The 25,538-nt window shown below is 39.3% G+C and overlaps 1 protein-coding gene across 3 annotated transcripts in view; it reads right to left on the bottom strand.

The window, feature by feature from the left end:
* Scaf8 (SR-related CTD associated factor 8) overlaps positions 1–25,538 on the bottom strand; it is a 124,237-nt gene that overhangs the window by 45,434 nt on the left and 53,265 nt on the right. Inside the window, exons 10-20 of one of the 3 annotated variants that reach the window (XM_027401049.2) lie at positions 23,979–24,113; positions 23,614–23,726; positions 22,585–22,778; positions 14,178–14,278; positions 13,272–13,385; positions 12,180–12,336; positions 9,864–9,997; positions 8,092–8,236; positions 6,810–6,878; positions 4,335–4,550; positions 2,248–3,715 (exon numbers count right to left, since the gene is read on the bottom strand). In XM_027401049.2, coding sequence (XP_027256850.1) covers positions 2,262–3,715; positions 4,335–4,550; positions 6,810–6,878; positions 8,092–8,236; positions 9,864–9,997; positions 12,180–12,336; positions 13,272–13,385; positions 14,178–14,278; positions 22,585–22,778; positions 23,614–23,726; positions 23,979–24,113 — 2,832 coding nt within the window. In that variant the 3' untranslated portion in view covers positions 2,248–2,261. Of the gene's footprint in view, positions 1–1,613; positions 3,716–4,334; positions 4,551–6,809; positions 6,879–8,091; positions 8,237–9,863; positions 9,998–12,179; positions 12,337–13,271; positions 13,386–14,177; positions 14,279–22,584; positions 22,779–23,613; positions 23,727–23,978; positions 24,114–25,538 lie in introns of those variants that run through there. The other 2 variants (XM_027401050.2, XM_027401051.2) reach the window with 2 other exon arrangements.

Here is a 25,538-nt window from a genome sequence, read left to right as displayed (position 1 = left end):
TAAAAGATATACAAAATGGGGCAGGTCTTTGGCCAAACTTACCAAGATAAAACACTTAACTTTTCTCTTGAGTGGTTAAAACTGGTGAAGGAAATCTTAGTTCAGTAAACAATGCTAGATATTTCCTTCCTTAACATTATATAACTAGACAGGGGCAAGGGAGGAGTAAAGTCATTTCTTTTAAAACATATGAAACAGTCCCCAGGCATGCTCAAGATGACCCAGTGCTGACAATGTGTTAGGTTGGTTAACTTGCACTTTCTAGAACCTTCAAACCAGTGCAAGTGCAACCCACCTCAAGCAGCCACAAGAAGGTCAAAGGCTTAGAATTAAAAACAAACTAACAAGCAAATCATTTATATCGCCACTTAACTTGAACAAACGTCCAATAATTTTGATCAGAGTAAATATAACTAAAGTCATTTTGAGAAGCTGTACTCAGTATCATTTCCTTATGGTCAAAGCCAGTCCTTCCTGAACATTTACTTTGCCCTAAGGTTGCAATTTTGACTCTTTATCCTAAGGGAAAGACCTGAAATCAAATCACACTACTGATTGAGTAGGAACTAAACATTCAAACATTTCTACTCTCACCTACTTTCCCCAAATAACCAAATATGTCTTACTATCTGTGCTAAGACCCTGTGAGGAAGACTATTTTAGCCATAAAACATAGAGCTCTCTAGATCATCACCAGAAGTGTACAAACAAATCTTATTTTAAGCGGCTGGTATGTTCTGTCACAGCTTAGGGATTTTTAGACAGAGCAAATGATGAACTGGTGGAAATGACTGCTCACAGAGTCATATGAAAGCTTTACAGGGGAAACTAAAAAATACTAATCAGTATTTTTTAACATGTATATACTGTATGTAGAAAACAAATGAAACTTAAGGGCAAAAGCAAACAAGAAGCCAACCCTGAATTCTTCTACTCAGGTTACCTCAGAGCCTTGTCTGAACAATGTTACCCAGAGCCTGCAAAACACATGATGGACACTTTATTCCTGGTATATTAAAATCTCTTAGTCCATCAACACCAGTATCCATTCTGTGCAACCAAGAACCTCTTGGCAGGCAGTGAACCAAGCTCCTTAAGGACCGTATCATCTCCACAGACAGACAGTAAATGGAGGGAAAGCTGGAAGCCCTTAAGTAAAACCTGACTACATGCTGCACCTGGCCTCGTACTTAGTTATAGTCAACAAAGCACTGCAAAACTGCCTCTTGGCCAATATAGTTCTTTTCTAATTTCTTCACATTTATCAACATTAAAAGCTATAACCATGAGCAACGTTAATTTATTCAATGTTTCCAATTTTCTATCAAGTTTAAAGGGTATCTTATTAAACTTTTAAAAACCATTCTACCTTTTCTCTGTATGAGCATAGAGACAGACATACAGAGAAAAAAACCACATGGCTTACACAATAAATATACATGGATATTGCATACATATTAATCATATTGCATGGTTTCTATATAAAAGTACAGGCTTTTCATAACTCTTCATTGTTGTTAAAAGGTCATGGGAAACTCCCACAGCTAAGTGCACGTTCCTAACAATTCGGCTTTAAGAATTTGTAGGTTAAAAAAATACAATTCCTAGAACACTGTTATCAAACAAGTAAGTTTTATTGGCATCTAAAAACAAAATTCACCCAACATTGAAACGTATTTTAATGTTTATGTTGTTTGCTTTTTTATCTTTTTTACTCACTGCAGTATGAGGAACAAATCACACACACTTAACTTTGGAGTAACAGAGACCATAGTGGAGATTTTTACAAAATCACTTCTTAAAATCTCTGTATTATGCTCCTCAAGAATCTAGAGCCAGTCCTTGCATAAAATGTCACAGCTTTGTTTGTTACCTTAAATCCTGCAGCAGCCTAGAGCTATGGAGAAGATATGCCACACCTTGCTGTTCTGAAATATGGCCAACCCAATGACAGTGTCTAAAACCCTCTCTTCCATAGGAAGTCTCCGACAAGCTGTTAGCATCTCCTTGACGTTAAAAGAATGTGGGGCAACATTTATACTTTATCAGAAAAATAAAAAAAATGTTTACCTACCATGTTCATATTAAGAACAATGTCTATACAAGTCAGTTGTACAATTATTTTAAGAGAAAGGTGAACATGAACATCAGATTAACTTAGTTCTGGCAGATAAACGTGAACAACTGTGGTGCAGTCAGCCGTTAACCTCTTACAGAGATGACAACTTTACAAAAGGGTTCTTTTACCTACTGAGCGATGGTTATGTCCCCTCAGTCTCTGTGCTCTCTACCACCACTGCTTCACTTTCTACACCAGCAACTGTGCCGCTCTCCTCCTTGTCTATGTCCCCTGATGACGCCAGTTTGTCATAGAGTTCAGGGTCCTTCTGTACTGGTAAAGGCGGTGGCTGAGCATGTCTCTCTGTATTTTCACCGTTAACTTGAGGCACATTCTCACCTTTTCGTTGAGAAGTGGCCCCTTCGAAATAATCAAAAACCCGAGCATGAGGAGGGGGGACCCAAGTGTTTTGAATTCTATCTCGTCCAAGACGATTTCCATTAATTTCTCGGCAGAAATCAAAATCTCTGTCATCCCTATCCCTCTGCCTCTCCCAGGGTCTTCTTCGGTCATCAAAATCTCTGGGAACGTCTTGCCCAAATCCTCTGTTCCAAGGACCACTTCTAGGATCAAATCGGTAACTTCCAGCCCGAAATCTACCTCTTTCTTCATGTAAGCCTTTTGGACCACCGAAGACAGGCAGAACTCGATGCTCTCTCTCATCAAAATCTCTAAGCCCCCAGGGCTTCTCAGGGGGAAAGCCAAAGTGGTCTCTTCGACCAAGATGATCTAGACCTGGCCTCCCAAGATTCTCTCTCATGTCCACAGGAGCTCTTCCAAAATGATCCCTACCATCTAACGGAGGCCTTCCAGGGCCTTCTCTGGGATCTATAGGTCTCCCAACAACATCCCTAACATCCACTGGGGGCGGTCTATTAATGCCTTCCCTTGTTTCTACAGGAGGAAACCGGTAGTCTCTATCACCTTCCTGCTGAATACTGTCATTCCCAAGTGGTATCCGTTTATCTGGGTTGGGAACGTTGTCTAGACTTGGTCTTCCAGGAGCCAGAAAAGGTCTTTCTGGCTGACTGAAAAGATCTCCTGGAGGGAAAGGTCCACGGGGTGGCGGATGAAGAGCTGCATCAAGTACCGCTGGGGGAGGGATACCCCGCTGGGGGGGTATTCCAGGCTGTAGTAAAGGGAATCTTGGTCCAGGAGCCTGTGGTATCAGTCCTGGACGGATGTCTAACATCGGCAATGCAGGCACCCTTTGAGCTGGGATAGTTAAGGGAGGTAAGTTTTGAGGTCCAATCGGTGGCTGTGTTCCCATAAGTCCAGCAGGATTTGTAACATTTGGTGGCTGTAGTCCTACAAGTCCAGAGTTGTTGGGCAAGTTTGGAGGCAGTACTCCAAGAAGTCCAGAGCCACTCGAAACATTTGGTGGCTGTATGCCCAAAATTCCAGAGTTATTCAGAATATTTGGTGGCTGGGCTCCGATAATCGCAGCACTACTGGAAACATTAGCTGGCCGAACCCCCAGAATTTCAGAATTACTTGATACATTTGGTCTCTGCACACACAGGATCCCAGAGGTGTTGGCGGGGCCAGGAGGCTGAGCTAACATTGCAGCACTACTTGGAATATCATTTGGAATCACTAAAACAGAAAGAGAAGAAATCACCTGAAGTTATTGTTATAAAAAGGAAATAAATTATTAATGCATAAGCTTCAGCTATCTCCCCTCAAAGAGTCTACCAGATATAGGATGAGCACCAGACCTAAGATTATTAATGACACACAGAGGAGATTCACATGTTAAACCAAAATACTGGGCACTGACCCTTTCAAATGAAAATGTCAAACCTTTTGCATGTGATTAAGATACCAAACAATGGGACCATTAAAAATTACCTAATGCTTTCAAACAACATCTATCGCTAGCTAATACTCTGGTACTGGTATTCACCCCTAGAGTTGTTGATCCTTGTCTTCTGACAACAATGCCCAAGAACAGCACCATAGGCCTCAAAAGGATGTATGCTGGGTCTTAATGAAACAGTCTAACTAGCATTATTCTGAACAGGATATCATCTAGTAATTGTCTTAACAACACTGGGTATTAAAATAAGGGGCATTGTGCATGTTAGGCAAGCCCCTACCACTGAGCTATGTCTCCAATCCTTTAGAAAGCCACTTCTGAAAGTGATACTGCAGGGCATAGAGAGAACAGTGTTTCGTACTAATCTTTATATCTAGTCACTGGTTTTGTTCTTACCTGGTCTGGTGTTTTCAGCAGAAGGAATCTGGTGTTCTGTAAGGTGAGGTACTTTTTCTTCAGGCTCTGCTTTATTGGGAGGATTAAAAACGTTCCCAGCTGGAAGAGCTGAAGGAGCAAGACTGCTGGCGACAGAGCCACCTGGTAAGACAAGGCCACCAAATCCAGCATCTTTCACAGTTTCTGGGGTCATGGACAATGGTGGTTGCACCAAAGCTGTTTAAACAGGACAAAATATATTTCAGACTTAATTTGTGAACTAGTTTTCTGGTGGCTTCAGTAATTTACTCAGTGGCATTCTCTGTATTACTAAGCACATTACATAATAATACTCAAAATGACTTGTCATAACAAAGAGGCTCGGTTCTGTTTACAATGCTTCACTCTTTTGGAATAGAGGAAATAATCTTAAGAAATATTTTCACCAAAGGGGCTGGGACAGGAAGAATAGCAGAATTCCATACACTAGTAATTGATCCCGGGTTCGGAAACTGTAATTATTGAGAGACAGGCTATAGCACAAGCCTTTTTGAGTGGTGAATTAAAAAACATCTTCTCAACACTGTAATTTTCAGAAAGATATGAAAGCTGCCTAAATAATGAGAGGAAAATATTTTTAAATGTAAGGGAAATGGATTTAGATTTTTAAGAAACAAACATCTCTATTTTATATACTCTCATGAAAGGTCTTTTGGAATCTAATTTTTAAAGCAGGGCTGCTCAAAATTACTGAATGCTTCTTCTTGAGAAGCCCTGTGTTTAGTAACAGGAGAAAGAAAATAGAAAATTAAAAGATAATTAAATGTTTGTAATCCCTTAGATTAGTGTGGCTTCAGTAAGTACACGTGCACTCTGAAGGCAAAGACAGGAGCAAAGAATCTAGTTTCTTCAGGAAGTGTGGAAGGCATGGCCATCTGTTTAACAACTTCCAGTGTCTATGACTCTTATGGATTTACACTGCAAGGCATCGAGTAAGTATTCATGTTACCATTTCAGTATGGTAACAGATACAAGTATAAAAACATAGCTAAGTAAAATATGATGCAAACTTCTTGGAGCTGTTATATAGTACACATTTATAATTATTCTATTCACATATTCCCAGTTTTTTTTTGTTTTTTTTTGTCCACTGAAAATTTGTCCACCCCACAGAATCCTCAGAGCAAACATAATCTAGCAGCCTGTGGTCTCTAAATGTCATCCTTCATTAGGAGAAGTGCCTGGTTCAGACTACGGTGGAGACACAGTATGAGTTGGGGACAATCTGGCTGAAAACCCTGAGACCCATCTCAGAAGCTAAGGTAGCTAACTCCAAGACACAGAGAAGCAACATATGGTAAAACCATTTGAACATCAAAAGAACAGAGAATACAACAGATAGGAAGTAACCTATTAATCCATGAAAACACAGATTAAAAAATGAAGAAACAAAGCCCAGTGAGGGTCAAAGGAGAGAAAGAACAGAGGCCCTCCCTGCATTCCAGTCATATCCACTCTGCACTGTGCATGCTTTCAACTGGGAAAGGTATGGTATCTAGCCTGACTCTCCTGTGCACCACAGGGGAAAGGTATGGTATCTACCCCGACTCTCCTGTGCACTGCGCCTCAAGGTAACTAAGTACCATAAACTGGTAAAGGTTTTCTTTACATTTGAAAAAAAATCCTAACAAAGGAATTACTATTTAGAAAGACAACCAATTTGCAATTAACGGCAGATTTAACCCACAATAATCAATAAACAAAAACTATCATTAAAAACCAAACAGGTAAACATTTTCAACAGCCGAGTTGCAATACCCAAATACCCTCAATCTTAACACTGTTAAATATGTATGAAAATACCAAGGGTAAACAAACCCTAATACAAAGTATGCATACGAATAATAATGAACATATAAATTCATCTTCTCTAAGTCTCATTCTTGGGGAATGATGATAAGACAAGTTGTGCAGACGTGGGGACAGGGCACACAAGTAATTTCTATACTTCCTGCTGCGTGCCACAATTCTCAGACTGCCATGAAAACTAATGTCTGTTTTGTTCATAATATGAACTAAAAGACACTAGTATGACATAATCGTTTTGCTTGCATTCCTATGAGAAAAAGGTGATTCAGAATCTAAGCAAATCTTTGGTGCTAACTTCCACCTTACAGGGATCTTGTACCCAGAGGAGTGACTTGGTAGTCATCAAGACTATGAAGCGGAAAGGAGAACTGGGCAGCATGGCTCTAGATGAGACATTTACAATAAAACAACAAAACAACACAGCAATGATGGGAATCTTGACCAAAGGAAGTAGATTATGGAAATACATTTTGGGACAACGGAGGAAAAACAAATAACTTCTGAGATACTATTAATTTTCAGAATTCTCTACCATGCATTTGTTGGAAAACTAACATTTTACAGGAATGAGCACAAACACACTAAGTCTCTCTCAAGGATAAAACAGACTTTATATCAGTAACTCACATGTTGGTACTACTGGTGGAATTGCAGGGGGAGGTACCACAGGTGGGGGAACCGGAGGTGGCATAAAACCTACATGGGAGGAAAAAAGACCAAAATAAAACAGCATATGTTTAAATCAAAGGGCTCAAGATTTGTGAATGAACTTCCACATTTTCTTATTGTTTTACCATGGGGTCCTTACTCTGCTACTCAGCTGGTGTGGAGCCTGTGAGCTAAGTCATTCTATTTTAACCTCCTGAGGAATGGGGATGTTTTGGAATGTTATTTTAACTATGTAAAGATGTGTTACATTTGTTTATAATGAGAAATATTACTTTAACTATATAAAGGTGTGTTACATTTGTTTATTCTGTATTTGCTTAACAATGTAGAGATGTGTTGATCTGCCTGCCTAAGGTACCTGATTGGTCTAACAAAAAGCTGAACAGCCAATAACTAGGCAGTAGAGGGCAGAGCTGGTGCCCAGAGAGAATAAGTAGGAGGAAGAATCAATGCACAGGAGAGAACTAGAAGAGAGGAGGAAGAGAAGGAGATACCCTGGGCCAGCCAGCCAGGCACCCACGAGCCAGTCAGATATGGAATAGGACATACAGAATCAGAGGAAGGTAAGAAGCCCTAAGGCAAAATATAGATGAAGAGAAGCAGGTTAAGTTATAAGAGCTAGAGGGACAAGCATAAGCTAAGGCCAAGCATTCATAACTTCTGTAATACGTGATTCCTATAAGCCAGATAAATCAGTGATCCTGATCATAGCATTCCATTTACTCACACTCACTCACTCACTCACTCACTCACTCAAAGTCTTGTAAAATGCTCTGCATCGCAGATCAGTGTAATAAGCTAGAATCAACCTATTGTTGGAATGCTGACCACAGGGAGAGTGCTAAATCTATCTCAAGCTACCTACCGGTCACAGTAGATAAAATAATGCTATCCACCTGTCAACCATTTCATTTATTTGACACAGTACACTCTTTACTGCTAGGTTAAAACATTTTGGTAACTTTAGATGATATGATGTGTTCTTGAATAAATCTTAAACTATAATGGCATGTTTATGATTCTACAGACCACATGACCAAATTATATAAATCTGCTTCTTTGCAATTTTTACAGGTAGAGTCACTATTAAATTAGAAAACAGTGAGTCAAAAGAAAAGCAGATGAAAGCTGTGACTCAATGGATCAAAAGTCTGGAGAATGTACCCTGCTCTATGGCACTGAGACCGAGAACACCAACCATATTCTAAGCAGTTAAAACAGGAAGACATAAACTCCTTACCAGGAGGTGGTTGTGAAGGGTTAAAACTTGCTCGTAGAAAAGGAGGTGGAGGGATTGGGCTGAATCCAGGAGGGGGAACCGGCATTGACACAGGAAACGCTGGTGGAACTAAACTAACTGCAGGAACTGCTGGCGCTACTGGAATCTTTTGTAGGTAGAAAAACATCCATTAGCCAATTTATCCACCTGAAGTGCTTACTACATTTTGGCATAATAACACAAAATTACAGCTTTTAAAATGGAAAGAAATAAATGTCATTACATTTTAAGTTTTTCTCTTTTCGTATACTTTTAAGTGAATCTACCCAGGGTTAAAGCAGCCAGTATGAGTCAATAGTTAATTCACCTGGAGATTGTAAGGTATCTCTTACATTCAAATGAACTAGTAAAACCTAAGATAAGCACTAAAACTCAGGCTAGTACTCATGAGTACCTGCCCACCAGGCTGCCTCTGCGAAGCTCAAATAGCAGCTTTCAAAGAGCACCAAATTCTCCAAACTTTCTTTTCAAATTTTAACACAAATATCTTTGATTCATCATAGTTACAAAAAGCCCCAAACTTCCCTCTGGCATGGCTTTATCTCTTTCCTGAACCTCAACCAAGTCTGCTCAGCATTTCAACGTCATTGCCTAAAGAGTACTGTAAAGGTCACATGCAGAGAAAATGAATTCCCAATTTTTATTCCCAAGAGACCGCTCCTCGCATTATTTTCTAGTCTTAGAAAATGGTAGCTCCTATATGACTAATTTCTTGGACCAAATATCTTCCTCCCCTTTTTTCACAACTCCAAATCCAATAGTCTAGTAAGCCCCACCAGTTGTACCTTCCAAGTCATCTACCATCTGCTACTTCTCTTTACTTTTGTTAGTCTTCTTAATCACAATCACTTCTCACCTATATTGACTGTTGAGTTTTCACTCCATGTCTTCTTTTATAAATGTTCAATGTGGCCTACTCACTATAAACATTATCCACTGCAATCCTTTACAAGTCATTTCCCTGAACATCTCCTCCAGTGGTTGCCTTCATTCAGAATGAAGACGAATTTCTTTGAGAGCTGAGCTTACAGGCATGACTTGCAGAGGCAAGGAGCACCATGAAATATCCTGGCAAATGACCTTCAGTGTAGACTTCTGCTTGTAATGCTCTTGCTCAGATTCTGGAACAGCTCATGTCTTCACCACCTAGTTGTTCAACTAGGTGCACCCCCTCCACCATCTTAAGATGGCAGGCAGAGGAGCTGGCATGCTTGACCATGGTATTCTACTCTTCCTATCCAGAGGATCTCACCCTCTTACAGTCTCTGTCCCCCCAAATGACAATGAAAGCTCCATGTTATTTACCATGGATGTACCCCAAGCCCCAGAGCTTCTACATCAATGCACAACTCAACACTGGCACTCAGTACATATTTAATGCATAAACATTGAAGTATGAATAATACCGTTTCCAACAATGATTTTTAGAATGTTTCACTAAATTCATTAAAACAACCATTAACCTAATGAAATTATCAAATAACATTAATAAAATTTGCTTGCACAGAAAGCATAAATCTAAAGAAAATGCTACAAGCCTGAGGGCATTATAGCTCCGTATTGTTCTGCTTAATCCTTCATGTGTTTAGTACAATGATGCATTACACGTGCAGAATGTTTCTAACCCGTGAAAGACAAGCAGTTATCTATCTTAATTTGGACAACAGACTGTCACACATCAAGAAATCAGATACAGAAGATACACAATTACTAAGAAGTCAGCTAGTACTAACCTGCAGCATGGCCACAGGAGGAGGGAAAACCTCTGCCTGTGTTGTGACCACTGTCTCCTTTTCAACTGGAGTTGGACTCTGTGTAGTCTGGACCGTCTCTTTAACAGGCTCTGAGGTTTTCACAGTTTCCCATTCTAAACAAAATATTTGAAATTCATTTCCTTTGAATTCAGCTTTTCAGTCCCCCCCCCCATTTACATCACCATCTAAACCCTTGCCAGATCTATCTTGTCAAATCTAAAAATAACACATGAAATAAAAATGACAACACTGAGCTGTCACAGACATACCATATAGGCCACTTGAGTATGAGAAACAAGTCCTGTTTTGTATACTATCAACCACAACTAACAAAGTATTTAACTCTGTAACACAGAGAAATCTTCCAAAGAAGACAAGAACAAAAATGTTATTAGCGGGCATGTGGCACATGCCAGAAGCAGAGCACTTAGGAGGCAGGTGCACTAGGACAGGAGTGGGAGGCCAGCCTGGGCAACATGAAATCAGACACTGTCCTCTTGTCCTTTTCAGAACCAACAGCAAATATAACCAGGCAGCTTTAGCTTCTCTGTGTATCATCCTTCATCTCCTGTACGTTCCATGTTCATTAAGCTTTGGCATGCTGCTTCCCAAATCTTCAGGTATGTTGGACCCCACAGACCTACATCAACTCACAATGTAATGTTCCATGGCTCAGCTCCCTTCCTGGCCTCTGGATCTCTGTCTCCTGGCCTGCAACTTGGTATGTGGACAGGCTAGCCTCAACTCATACACACATCTGTCTCCCAATAAATAGGATAGAAAGCATGTGCTCCACCAGGCCTGGTCTGTGCTTTATACCAACACAAACATCCTATATAGGATTTTTTGCTTATTATTTATTTCTTTTGAGTAGGGCATGTTTTTGTTTGTTTGTCTGTTTTGAGTACACAGTAGAGACTCTACAGGTCAGGAGTCTCTATGTTCTAAATATATACTTGCTTTAATAAATAAACAAGATAGAAAGATGAAAAGAGACAGAGAAACAAAGGGGAGGGAGGGAGGGAGGGAAGGAAGGAGGAGGGAGGGAGGGAGGGAGGGAGGGGAGGGAGGAGGGAGGGAGGGAGGGATGGCCTGAAAAATATGTACACAAGCAAGCATATATGTGATCCCACTGAGCTCCTTTTTCAAAAGAGGCACTGGCAGGTTCCAGCACATACTATAGGCTCTGGGAGCCTGGGACATACAAGTCAAAGGTGATTCTTACTTTCTGCTTCCCTATCACAAAGTCAGTTCCTGAAGAATCCACTTGTCACAGCAGAAACTCAGACAACTGAAAGACTGTCCTAAGAAACAGGCATAGGACACAGGAAGCATAATAAACTATGTTGATCTGGGTAGTCCTGGGGTTCAAACCAAGGACTCTGCACATGCTAAGAATATGAGCCATCTCCAAGGAAAAGGCAACAACATCAAGAAGATGTCTGCACATGTTCATAAACACAACTACCCTGGAAAGCACGCTAGTTTTGGTAAGAGAGCTAAGATTTAGAGAAACAAAGAACATATCATACTTTGGATCAATCCCAAATATCAGTTACATAATTCCCTTATGGTTGTAGAGTTTATAACTGTGAATTTTTAAAAATTAAAAAATAATAAAAGAGCGGGGCATATGATCATTTTGTTATGGGCAATATATGAAGTGTTTCAGAAGATATTACACTGCAGTACTTGACCTGCATAGGAAAGTCTGCTACTCAAAATGAACTCTATCTAGTATCTGATGCAATTTCTCTGAGAGGCTTCTTTTTTTTCTTTTTCTTTTCTTTTTTTTGGTTTTTCGAGACAGGGTTTCTCTGTATTGTTTTGGAATCTATCCTGGAACTCAAGACCAGGCTGCCCTCGAACTCACAGAGATCCACCTGCCTCTGTCTACCCAGTGCCGGGATTAAAGGCATGTGCCACCAATGCCCGGCTCCAAGAGGCTTCTTAAATCCTCAGTTCCCTCTTAAAACTCATGGAATTAAAAAAAAAAAAAAAAAAAAAGCTTACTTCAACAAATGCTCCATGGTACAAAGCTTTCTCTTAATATAATGAAAATGTTAAGTCATAAAACAAAAAAAGCTACATTTGCAGGCTTCCATTCAGCACTTTTCTAAATTTCCCCAACATCTACAAAATTCAAAAATTGAAGCAACATCAGAAATGGCACCAACTCTTCTTTTTAGAGCTGAGTCCAGGCAGTAAGCATGGTTTCCTCTACCTCCCCAAACATGTTTACATTACAACCTTCTGAAGTACACCATAAATAATGAAAAGCATGAGTATTCTCACCAGCATTTACAGTTTCCTGATCTATCATGCCTCCTTCTGCAAAGCCATCCAAGTCATCCACTTTAACTTTTTCCCAGGGTATATATGTGACTCCAAGATCCACATCCCAAAACTGTTTGTATTCCGTCTTCACACCTTTGTTCAAAGCCCAGGCAATCTATAGGGAATGAGGAGAGGAAAAGAAGGAAGATCACAGATATAATACAAATAAAAATCAAAATCATACTTAAATAGAAACAAAGTCCATTTTTCTTCAGCACTTGTTTTAAACTAGCATTGTAGATCATATTTGCAATAAAGGATCTATTTCCACTTCTTATCCAACATCATGCCAGGATACATAAGCAATACCTGAGTTTACACATATAAACTATCAAGAAATGGTAAAACATGGCATACATACTCCTCAGTTTTAATTTAGGCACAGAAGCTGACTAAATGCATTCTCTAAAGAGTCAAAATGAAATTGAGTCAATCACAAAGATTGAGAAAACACTTCATAAATTCTTAATTTAAAAACTAAGAAGAAAACAAATGCTTGAAGATAAACTCTTTACAAGGTGGCTGGCTAGATAAAATGAGAATAATGTAAGGAAGAAGTGCTGGGTGAAAAAAGTGAGGCATGAGCTGGCACAGACTTGTGCAGGTGTGAACTTAAGGAACAAACTCAAATTTTCGCTAGTAAGTTAGTATACATATTCCTAACTATAATTCAATAATACCTTAACTATAAGCTTGCTGAAAACATTAAAGATAAGGCTGAGAGTATAAACTCAGTGTAAGAATATATGCTTTAAGCCAAGCGGTGGTGGCCCACACCTTCAGTCCCAGCACCCAGGAGGCAGAGGTAAGCATATCTCTGTGAGTTTGAGGTCAGCCTGGTCTACAAGAGCTAGTTCCAAGCAGCTAGAGAAAACAGGGGTGGGGGGTGTAAATGTTTAAATTAAGAATGGGTAAAAAGAACTGGGGCAATATAACAGTCCAAAGAATTAAGATCATATGACCTTGCCAATAAAAATCTTAAGACTGTGACATAACAGATGCCGGAATGGTAGTCATCACTGTAGCATAAACTCATCCACAAAAACTCACCTTAATGACCTTGGAGCCAATTTTATAGGATCCTGAACTCAGTTTCTGAAGAGCCCGAAATGAATCTTGTCGATGAACCATACAGACATATGCACAGCCCCTGGGTGGAATCATCTGTGAGAGAAAAATCCTTTCTTAACAGACAGCAGAAGGCTGGAAATTCATCCTGACATTTGCTTCTAGTGAAACAGAGCACTATGACAACTCACTAAATCTACAATTCACTGTTTTGTAGATGACCAAATTAATTTTCTATCTCCAACTGTTTATTGATACAACAAATGCAATTAATTATTCAGTTTTAATATTCATGCCTTAATTCGGCTTTCATTTAGGCCACGATAAAGGTAAAATCTTGAATGCACGTTATCAGTTCCTTAACTACAGAATATAGAACTTACTATTAAAGAAATGTACAGCTCCATTTTCAAGCTGGAAGGTAAAATAGAGAAGGAATCTTGCTGACAAATATTTAATGCTTTTAAGAATTAACTGCTATCTTGGTATAAAACCCAGTGACTACTTTGTTAAGATATTTCATTAAAAATCACATATAAGGGCTGGAGAGATGGCTCAGCGGTAAAGAGCACCGACTGCCCTTCCAGAGGTCCTGAGTTCAATTCCCAGCAACCACATGGTGGCTCACAACCATCCGTTATAAGTTCTGGTGCCCTCTTCTGGTGTGCAGATGTCCCTGGAAGCAGAATGTTGTATACATAATAAATAAATAAAGTCTTTAAAAAAAAATCACATATAAAAAGCTTCAAAGCAAACACAGAAAAATGAACAAAATAAACAAATCTTGTCAAGATGTGCATTACCAAAGTCAGATACTATTGCCTTAATTAGGAAGTGAAAAAGAGTGAAAACAAGGATTTTAAAACACTAAGTGCTTAAGATACCTACATTAATAGATTCTATCTGTCCAAACTCCTCGAAAAGGTTGGTTAAATCCTGCTGTGTAGCCTTCTTGTCCACTTGGCCAACCCAGAGAGTAGTGCTGCATACTGTCAAGACAAAAAGCAGAGGGCTTAAATCACAGAGACACAGTTGCCTCAAGCATCACCAACAGCAGATCAAACTGAAGGTAACATACATTAAATGTACAACAGCCACACACAGATAACAGTTACATTTAAAATTGACTAAGGAGCCTGATGGCTCAGCTGTTAACAGTGACTACTCTTCCAGAAGACGAGAGTTAATTCCGACACCCGCATGGTGGCTCACAACCATCTATAACTCCAGCCTCTAGGGATTGATATCTTCTTCTATCTTGCTGAGTTTTCCATCTTAAAATGTCTAACTAGTAAAAGTAAAACAGCGCCAGGTGGTGGGGGAGGCGCTTAGCCTTTAGTCTCAGCACTCAGAAGGCAGAAGCAGGTGAATCTCTGTGGGTTCAAGAATAGAATGAGTTCCAGGACAGCTGGGCCTAAACAGAAACACTATCCAGAAAAAGCAAAACAAGCATACAAACAAAAAAGAGCAATAGAAAATAAATTCAATTATAATTGAGCCACAGAAAGAAAATGAAATTCTGATCTTTGTGGAACACCTATGGAACCAGGGGAAATCAGACAACAGGAAATAAGCCAACACAAAAAGAATGCTGTTATGTGAATTCTAATTGGTCTTAATAATAAAAACCTGGAGTCAGATATTGGGGGTGAACGATGAGACACATCAGAGAAGCAGTGTAGCCAGCCACTAGAGATACTTTTTACCTCCACTGAATCCTTAGACTGAAGGGGCAATCCAGTCTCTATGACTCCTCAGACTGTTGCTGAGCTCCTGTCTCCACCCAGCCATATCCCTTCCTGTCTCCACCTCACTAGTGCTGGGATTAAAGGCGAGTGACCCACGTACCGGGATTAAAGGGCCACCACTGCATGGCTCTAATTCTCTTTTAGACTGGATCAATCTTGTGTAGCCAAGAGTGGCTTGAACTCACAGATATCCATCTGCCTCTGCCTCCACAGTGCTGGAATTAAGGGTGTATGCCACCACAGCCTGGCCTCTATGGCTAACTAGTAGCTTAGCTCTGCACTCTGATCTTCAGGCAAGCTTTATTTGTTAGATCATGAACAAAACATCACTATATTTCCCCTTTTTGTCTAAAATAAAAAAGGCTATAACTAACATAAGAAAAACTACATAAAGTACAATAACAATATACAATATCTACAGACAATAAATATATCAATAATGTCTAGTCCATCAACAATTGACAAATGCAGAGAAAATACTCCATATCTATCCTGTCTTGGTGAGTCCAAAAGGTTGTACCTAATTCACTTTCTATTTTAACCTACATTACACCAAAATTATATTTTTATGTCTCTCAACCATATACACACTTTACATACATTCCTTTAGTGAACTTCTTTTCTAAATCTGGTAACAAAGAAAACTATGAAAATAACTATAAAGTTTTCAATTCCCTCAGAGACCTGAGAAGGAAATATCACCTGAGTAGGCAGGAAGTGCAAGCAAGAGACTTCCAAAAATTGTGAGAAATTACAGAAACAGCTGGCTACCTAGACAGTTACCCAAGGTTCCCTTACAACACTGAGGTTCCTCTTCAGCCTACTGGCCTAGAATATTCAACAGACTTTTCTATGAAGCAGGATTTCTGAGGGACTGTCCCTCCTTGTCTTGGCAAGGTTTGGCAGTCACCCTCATCTGTGGCCTGCTTGTCCAATTAGGACAGCATACTGTCAGTAGTCAAGGCAAGGACACTTTCTTGCCCAGTGGCTAACTTTTGCCACAAAGAAAATAAACTCCATGTGGAGTTTCTTCGATGCCCATCATCTTCTCCAAAGTAAACTAGTGCTGCTAGGGGCAGACATGTCTCACTGTCATATTAAAACAAACAAACAAACAAAAACCCCACCTGTTATTAAAACATCTGGGGTCTGGAGATAGCCTATCTAAAACATCTGTTTGCCTTTTAAAATACACCTAATATGACTACAAATTTAAATGTAAAAGGTGACTAATTATTAACCTGCATCTCCCTATTATCCTAAACAATTGGTACTAGTAACTTTCAAGAACTAGAAATTTGCATTATATTGTTAACTGAGCTATATAGGCACACTACCTTGAACAAGATTAGAAACATGTATATACTATGTTTTAACAAAATTCTTAATCTCAAATTTGTTATCAATATATAAAATTTGTATACAATATACAAAAATCCAACCCAACATAAAATATTTAAAACTAGTAGTTTCTTTTTTTTGGTTTGGTTTTTGAAGACAGGGTAACAGCCTGTGTTTCTCTGTGTAACAGCCCTGGCTGTACTAGAACTCACTCTGTAGACCAGGCTGGCCTCAAACTCAGAGATCTACCTGCCTCTGCCTCCTGAGTGCTGGGATTAAAGGCATGTGCCACCAATGCCCAGCTAGAGTTTGCTTTCTAAAAGTAGATTCAATAATCTACCCTTTTATACTATCATATCTGTATCCTCCTTTTTCCTTTTCAAAACAAGAACCCTGAATCTAATCTCCTTTTTTAGTTTTTTTTTTTTTCTGACCATTACCAATAACAACTTGTAACAAATCCCCTTAAACAATCACAAATACCCATAACCCACTGAATGACCAGAATCCACCCACCCCATCTCTTGGGAATGTGGGCGTTGTGTTCTCCAATTTACTTTCTGCTATTTGGGACGATGGCATCTTTAGGGAATCCTGACAAGAAAAATTTGGCTTGATTGTCAAGTCCAGAAGAAGTAGCTGTGTCACTTGTTGTTCAGTTTCTGCATAATGGGAAAGGGCAGGGCTTCTCTCAAGTCCTTGCTAGAATAGTCTGTGAGGTTAGATCATCTCAGCTGGCCATCTCAAAATTGTCCTGAGCAGTCTATATAGTCCAAAACTGATCTTTTAGGTGGTGTTTTTCAGCTTCGTGGTGTTATCATAGTCCTGGTGGGATCATCATTGTGGGGTCCTATCCTCCTTTCAGAGACTTCAAAGGTTCACTATAGAAAACTGATAGAGACTCAAACCCGAAATCATGTACGAGATGGTAGATGAAGCCCTTTTCTAGAATTAGTGCTGGGTATGAGCATTAATTAATTAATTAATTAATGATGAAAAGTATAAAAATCTGAGAATGCTGTTCTCTCACTAAGAGGTGGAAAATGAAAAAGCTGATGTCACAGACGTAGAAAACCTAAGAGAGGAACAAAAGCCTAGGGAAGATATTCGATTCACAGGCTGAAACAGGCACAAAACAGCTCTGCAAGAGGAACTTAGACTGCAATGCATATGTGGATATATGCAAACAAATTTAAGTGCGCATAATGTCTAAGACTTCAGAAATGAGAATGAGAACTCAATGTTGGATGATGAGGAAGGACAAAAGAACACGAGTCATGAAAGAATTTAAAAGTTGTTTGTTTCACCTCCATCTCAGTGTTTCTTACCCTGTCAGTAAGTGCATGCATGCAACTTTCTATGTCTATTGCAGCAGGCAGAATTGTTTTCACATCTAAATAACCCAGCACCTGCTATTCCTGAAGCAGCAACCATGGAGGCTGGGCTTACTTCCTAACGCCACTAACATTTCAGCAAGAGAACTAGACACCACAGGTCATTGAGACATACACCACACTGGCCACTTAGAATGTGACTTTTTTTTAAAAATATCTTGGGGGTGGGGGACAGTTATATAACCTGAAAGTGTCCAAAACTACATCAAATTGTTCTACTATACTGTAAATTAACATGTAACCTACATTGTTATATGTAAAATAAAGTACAGTTTTTTATTTTTCAGAGGAATAATGCTGTTCTGCAACAGTAACACTAGTTAAATAATCATTTGAGTTTTATGTTAATTGCTCTAATTTGATCATTACATGGTATTAGCATGTACAAATTACCATACTGTACTCCACAAGTACATATAATTATGAGGTGTCAAACACTTAATATATTTGGGGGACTGAAAAGAGGACTCAGCAATTAACAGCACATGCTATTCTTATAGGAAACTCAGATTCAATTCCTACCACCCACATAGCAGCTCACTGCTGTCTATAACTACAGTTAGAGAAGATTCAATACTCTCACCTCCATGGGCACCAAGTACACACAGCGCATGCACACACACATATACATGTAGACAAAGCATTCATACATATAAATCTTTTTTTAAAACGACAAAACTTTTAAAAAAGAGTAAACTGGATCCCATGCCTGGGTAATCTGTTTTCTATGTCAACCTTTTCTTTTCTTCTTCCTTTTTTTTTTTAAGACAAGGTTTCTCAGTGTAGCTTTGGAGGCTGTCCTGGAACTAACTCTTGTAGACCAGGTGGCCTCGAGCTCACAGAGATCCACCTACCTCTGCCTCCCAGGTGCTGGGATTAAAGGCGTGAGCCACCAATGCCTGGCTGAGGAAGTGCCTTTATAAAATCAGACTGTCACCCTGTAGGGCACTTTCTTAGTGACTGATGTGGCAGACCCTAGCCCAGGGTTTTTCAATCTGTGGGTCAAGACCCCTTTGAATCATGTATCAGATACTTACATTATAATTCATAACAAAGGCAAAATTAGTTATGAAGTAACAATGAAAATAATTTGTGGTTGGAGTCACAACATAAGGAATGAGTCTCAGTATGAAAGAGTCTCAGCATGAGAAGGTTGAGAACCACTGGTCCAGTGAGCAGCACCCCTCCATGGCATCTAAATCAGCTCTTGCCTCCAAGTTCCTGCCCTGTTTAATTCTTGTACTGACTTCCTTTGACAAGAAACCATGACACAGAACTGTAAGCAAAATAAACCCTTCATTTCCCAAGTTGCTTTTGGTCATTGTGTTTCATCACAGCAATAGAAACCTGAAGGAAGACAGGATAGTGAGGTAATGGACCGGACCCCACTGTTTTTGGGAGGATTATGAAAAGACTTTGGAACTCTGGACTAGAAAAGTCATTGGGTGTTCAAACTTCCATGGGCTGTTCTACAAAAGCTTAGAAAATTGAGTGACAAGAGAAATGCAGAGGATAGAGGCCTGGATTGTGAAATAACAATAACATTTCAGAGTCACTTAAAGACCATAGGGCCATTTCATATTTTGAGTTAATTTTTGCTTTCTGCCCAGGCTTGGTGCCTCATACCTCTAATCCCAGCACTCAGGAGGGAAAGGCAGGCGAATCTCCCCAAGTTCAAGGATAGGCTGGTCTACAAAGCAAGTTTCAGGACAGCCAGAACTGCTACAGAGAGAAACCCTGTCTCAAACATAGAGGGAGGGAGGGAGGGAGGGAGGGAGGGAGGGAGGAGGGAGGGAGGGAGGGGGAGGGAGGAGGGAGGAGGAGGGAGGGAGGAGGGAGGGAGGGAGGGAGGGGGAGGGAGGGAGGGAGAGAGGGAGGGAGAGAGAGGGGGGGGGAGAAACCTGTAGTTCTGGTTAGCAGAGACTTGGCTGTGATTAACAAGAGAGCACAACCACTAAAATAAAACCTTTGCTTGGCTGGAATAACTGATACTGGTCAGCTGGAACTGCTAAGTTACGAGGAGAATAAAAGGGCTGGAGAAACGGCTTAGCAGTCAAAAGCACAAGCTTCTTTTTTTTTTTTTCAGAGAACCCAGGTTCAATCCCCAGCCCCAACAACCACTGACTTACAATCATACCAAACTTCAGTTCCAGAGCACTGGAGGCCCTCTGCTGGCCTCCATAGCTCTAGGCATGAAGAAGTGCACATACATGCAGCCAAGACGATATGAAATAAACATTAAAATAAAAAGTACCAAGGTACCAAGGAATGATCAAGAACAGCAGCAGCATGGAGTAGAGCCAGCCTGAGCTTTAGGACACAAGCTGTGTGTCCTGCAACGTGTGGAGCTAGAGAAGTGACCCAAGCTCCTTGGAGGATGCCAGATATCCTGGGAACTGAGTTATTTACACAATTGGAGTCTGGCTTTGCTTTATTCAGAGCGTGGCTGTGCCCCGGTTCTTCTTCTTCTTCTTCTTTTTTTTTTTCTTTTTTCTTTTTTTTGTTTGTTTGCTTGCCTGTTTTTTGAGACAGGGTTTTTAACAGCTCTAGCCATCCAGGAAATTGCTCTGTAGACCAGGCTGGCCTGGAACTCACAGAAATCCGCCTGCCTCTGCAGTGCTGGATTAAAGGCATGCACCGCCACCGCCCAGCTTGGTTCTTCCTTCTTGAAGTAAGAAAAGTACTTAACTTATTTTTGACTTTATAGAACCCACAATTGAAAGACTTCGAATTTTTAAAGAGCCTTAACTTTTAAAACATTTGAATTTGTAAAGACTGTGGAACCATTAATGTTTGTAAATATGATATTGCACAATTAATACTAAAATGAGATCATGAGGGCAACAAGAAAAGAAAGACTATACTTAATTAGTGATGTGTTTGAGTCAAGTTGACAAGGGGTCAATTGTGCCAGCTGGTTGTTATGTTAACTTGACACAAGCTAGAGTTATCTTAGAGGAGGGAACCTCAATCGAGAAAATGCCTCTATAAGATGGGGCTGTAGGAAAGCCTGTTGGTCATTTTCTTAATTAATAATTGATATGGGAGGGTATAGCCATTGTAGGTAGTGCCACTTCTGGGCTGGTAGTCCTGGGTTCTGTGAGTAAGCAGGCGGAGCAAGCAAATAAGCAGCACTCCTCCATAGCCTCTGCTTCAACTTCTGCCTCCAGGTTCCTGCCCTGACTTCCGTCAATAATGAACAGTTGGTTTTGGTCATGTCACTGTATCACAGCGATACTGGCTCTGACTAAGACAACGCTCAACAGCATCATAAAGTGGGTGAGGAATGAATGAAGAGACGCTAAATGAAAGCCCTACTGTTAACAAAGGAATGATTCTGAAAGACCCAGGGGTAATTACACAAGGATGTAGAGCAGAGATTTTTTTTCTTTTTCTTTTTTTTGGTCAGGTTTTTTTTTTTTTTTTTTTTTTTTTTTAATATTTGTCAACCAATACTAAAACATTTACATGTGGTCTCTTAGGATGAGGGGCAAATAGAATCTTCAGAAGTTGCACTGGCTCTTTACAATGTGAGAAGGTTCTGGAAAGATAACCAAGGTCTACTAAAACTGCCAGAACTTATTAAAAAGATGTCATTGTCCTTGATTTTGGGAGTCTGAATTTCAAGATGCTCTAGCAGTTCCAAATGAAGGATGGAGTTCACTTTCCAGGAGTCATGCAAAATGCCTAGGATGTGTGTGATCCCAGTGCAAGAAGGTCCACACAAGGCTAGCTATAACAATTACTGATGCTGAGGTAACTTATTTGAGAACCATCAGAAAGTAGCACAAGTCCACTTTTATCTCTTGAGCAAAAATGACAATATATTCTCTATCAAGTGCTCACCTGTAGTCTGTTAATGATCCCTAGAAATGATAACGGAGTATCAAATCCCTAGACAGAACCTGGCAGAAACACAACTCATTTTGTTGTAATTAATGTGATCCTTACCCTAGCCAGGTCCTCAAATAAACAGTACCATGACCAAGTCTGTTAACTACACAAAACAGGTTGTACTATAGCCATTTCTCTTCTGATACAAAACCAAAAGTTTATAATTTAACAATTACATTGAGGTTGGGCTAGGAGTTTAGCTCAGTTATACACAGATTTACCTAGGTGATACAAAACTCTTGGTTAAGTCTCTAACACCACACATATACACACATGCACAGATTAAATACTAAATATATAAATAAGTCTATAAAAATACAGCAAAGTATATCTTTGTGTCCTAATTACTACTACAGATTTGAATACTCACAACTGTTTGTTACTATTGACAGTGTCATGTTACAGATACCAGCCGGGTATGTTGTGAAGTATGGCCAAGACATACTTCACAACTTACCTGTTTTCCTTTCACAAAAGCCCAAGTCAAAGCCATTTAATTACTAACAAGCTCCTCCTATTTCAGTTTCTTAGTCTGAAAATAAAACTGGCAAGAGATTTTTATAAAAGAAAGCTAGTTTTTTTAAATTATTTGTTCTGAAGGAGGGAGTGCCTTCATTACATGTAGAGACCAGAGACCAAGCTTAGGTGTGCTTCCTCAAGAACTTAAGGGGGTTGGTTTGTCATTTCTGAGGCACAGTCTCTATTGGCCTGAGCTCACCAACTAGGCTAGGCTGGACAGTGTGGAATGCACCTGTGTCCATCTTCCAAGCATGAGAATTATACAACATCCCAGGCCTTTCCTGTGGTCCCTGGGTTTCTGCAGCTAGCACTCTGCTAACCTGAGTCCTTTCCACAGCAGTAGAAAACTAGTTTCCAACACTGACTAAGACGAAAGTCTGATCGAAGTAAGTTACTCACCACTCAGGGTTTTTGATCTGACGGGAGGCAATCCCTTTTTTTGGCGTTCTTTCTCCCTCTCTCTGGCTCTTCTTTCACTTGAATACGACCGTGATGATTTTCTCTTTCGTTCTCTTGAGCGAGAACGGGATCGTTTCCTGTGTTTTCGCTTTCGAGAGCCAGATCGTGACCTGGACCTTCGTTTTCTTGGTGATCTACCAAATAAATAAATAAAATGACAGTTATTTTACTTCTAATGGCATTATTATTTTTCCGTCAAACCATTCAATATGGAGTGAATGAGAAAAGGCAGCATTTGTCATATTTATCAACTATGAATCGTGTTTCACTGTAGTCTTATGCTATGGATACTAAATGAATGATTCTGAGACTTTATTCATTAAAAACAGAGAAAAATACAATTCAATAAAGGACCTTATATTCTCTCAGTGTCTTTCAGTTCATTTTCACACAGAATAAAAGACCAAAGAAAATAAAGAATAGCTGACCCAAATGTTACATTTTTTTTCAATAAAGAAGCAGAGTACTTCCAACACAGTATAATACTGTTTAGTACTTTACAGCCTCTAAAATGTTACAGTTCTTGATTTTACCATGCAAGCTGATGCTGCCACTTATTTATACATTTTTGCAAGCATGTCAAGACTACCAAAGAATAGTGACTTGATCTAATTATAGGATGTGTTTTCTACTGGCTTGCAAGTATACTTAACATTCATAAAACCTGTTTTGTAGCTGGTTGGGGAAAGATTTTTGATATTGCTATACAAAAATTTGGATGCAAGAAATACAGTCTTACTTATATGCGGTTCAGAAGCTAGTATCAACTAAAATCAACTATAACCCAAAAATCACAACCTCATGATAACTGCTGTTCCAGTTACATAAAGTGCTCAAATAAATGTGTAGCAAAGGTTATCTCCTGATTTTAATTTTCAGTTACTTTCAAAAAATCCTTTTAAGAAAGTATTTTTTTTAATCCTGATGCAAAGGGAAAAGAGCAAAAAATAACGTTAAATATTATAGAACCTTGATCGAGATCGTGAATGAGTTCTTGATCTTGAGCGAACAGCTACTTTCTTTGCTTCTGGTTCAAAAATCTCCTCTTCAACAACATCTTGTCCTTCATCAATATCCATATCCTTGGAAAGCAAAGTTAAGGGCACATAAAAAAAAAAAAAAAAAAAAAAAAAAGCCCAGTTAAAACTTAGCATACAAGTGTAGTTCTGCCTTAAAAATATCAGTAATGTAGCATTAGTGTCTCACAGGTAACAGAGCTAGGGGTTTGGAACACCCACAAGACAAACTAATCCAGGATACACTATATTCACAAAGAACCTTGCGTGGTCAAATGGCCTTCGACATTTATGACTCAGAAAACCACTGGCTTTTACCTGTTGCTGAATGTCTATAGAATCATCTAAATTTGCTTCAGGTTCCAGAAAATGCTGTTGGCTACTTCCTTGTGAGGGTGAAGCTGAGTGCTCTGACCCAAATGTTCCTTCCTGGCTGTCTTGAGGAGTTACCTGCTGAGAACAAACAAGGGAGAACTTGAATACAGCAAACATCGTAAGTAAATGCTCAAGGGGAGTCATATTCATGGCAAGCCTTCCCTAGAGTAATTCAACTGAAGCATTTTGTATAAATCCAAGTTTACTTTTAAAAGGGAAAGTCCCATAAGGAGGGTACTATATGTATTTATATGAAATAGATGAAGTATTATCCTCAAGAATATTTTTAAGTGTTGTAAAATAATGAGGAATTATACAGAGATAATGCTTCATGGTAATAAATTAAATGAATCTACAACTACATGATTAATAGCAACAAAATACTCTGAAGATCCAATTAAAATCTTATATTCAAAAACTTAAATCACGGCCGGGCGTTGGTGGTCCACGCCTTTAATCACAGCACTCAGGAGGCAGAGGCAGGCAGATCTCTGTGAGTTCCAGGACAGCCTGGTCTCCAGAGCGAGTGCCAGGATAGGCTCCAGAGCTACACAGAGAAAACCTGTCTTGAAAAAACAAACAAAATAAAAACAAACTTAAATCACATTATTATATGCCTAGAAGCAAAACAATACCCAAAGGACACTACCAAAATTAGTGATCTATCAAAACTATTTCCAACTAGGGTCTTCCCCAACTACTTTCTCTAAGAATTCATAAAATACTTATAGGAAATACAGTATGATATGTAATATTAAAAGTCCTAGAACAAGTTAGGCAAATAAAGACAACATAGGGGAACAATGAATGCACCCCACACAAAGTCCCAAGAAGCAGTACAGTAACAGTATGTAGTAATGCTGCTAAGTTGATGTTAATGAATATGAACCTGAGTAACAATTTAAATGCTGACTTAGCTAAAACATAAAGAAACCATTATGGGGAAAGCAATCTGGTAGAAAATCTTTCTAGAACATGATTTTATAGGCTAAAACATAATAAAGAACTGTTCAGGAATAATCAACTCCCAAAAAATGAGGAAACAGTCCACACATCTTAGATATGCAAAAAAAAAAAAAAAAAAGCACCTGGGAGGCAGAGGCAGGCAGATCTCTGTGAGTTAGAGGCCACATTGGTCTACAGAGTGAGTTCCAGGTCAGCCAGGGACATAAAGAAACCCAGGGGTGAGGGTGGGGTCTCTCTCCACACTGTACATTTTTTACAAAAATGACTTACACTGGCTATAATCGGAAATCTACTTTTGTTCCATTACATTCTCAACGCAAATTACCAATGTGGTAACATATAGTAATTATCTTAAGTACATTTGGCTGTTTTATACACCTTTTACAATAAAACAATTTTAATTCAAGTTTGGGATCTCTGTAGTGTTTAAGCTCCATTGAACCAACTGGCATAATTTGTTTACAAGGAAATTTATAGTATGTTGCTCTTATGAGTAGTACATTTTACATCTAGAAGAAAAAAAGGCTTCGAAAATAC

The sequence above is a fragment of the Cricetulus griseus genome, chromosome 2, assembly GCF_003668045.3.
Source record: "Cricetulus griseus strain 17A/GY chromosome 2, alternate assembly CriGri-PICRH-1.0, whole genome shotgun sequence".
Lineage (NCBI taxonomy): Eukaryota > Metazoa > Chordata > Mammalia > Rodentia > Cricetidae > Cricetulus > Cricetulus griseus.
This window is presented reverse-complemented; position numbering and strand designations above follow the sequence as displayed.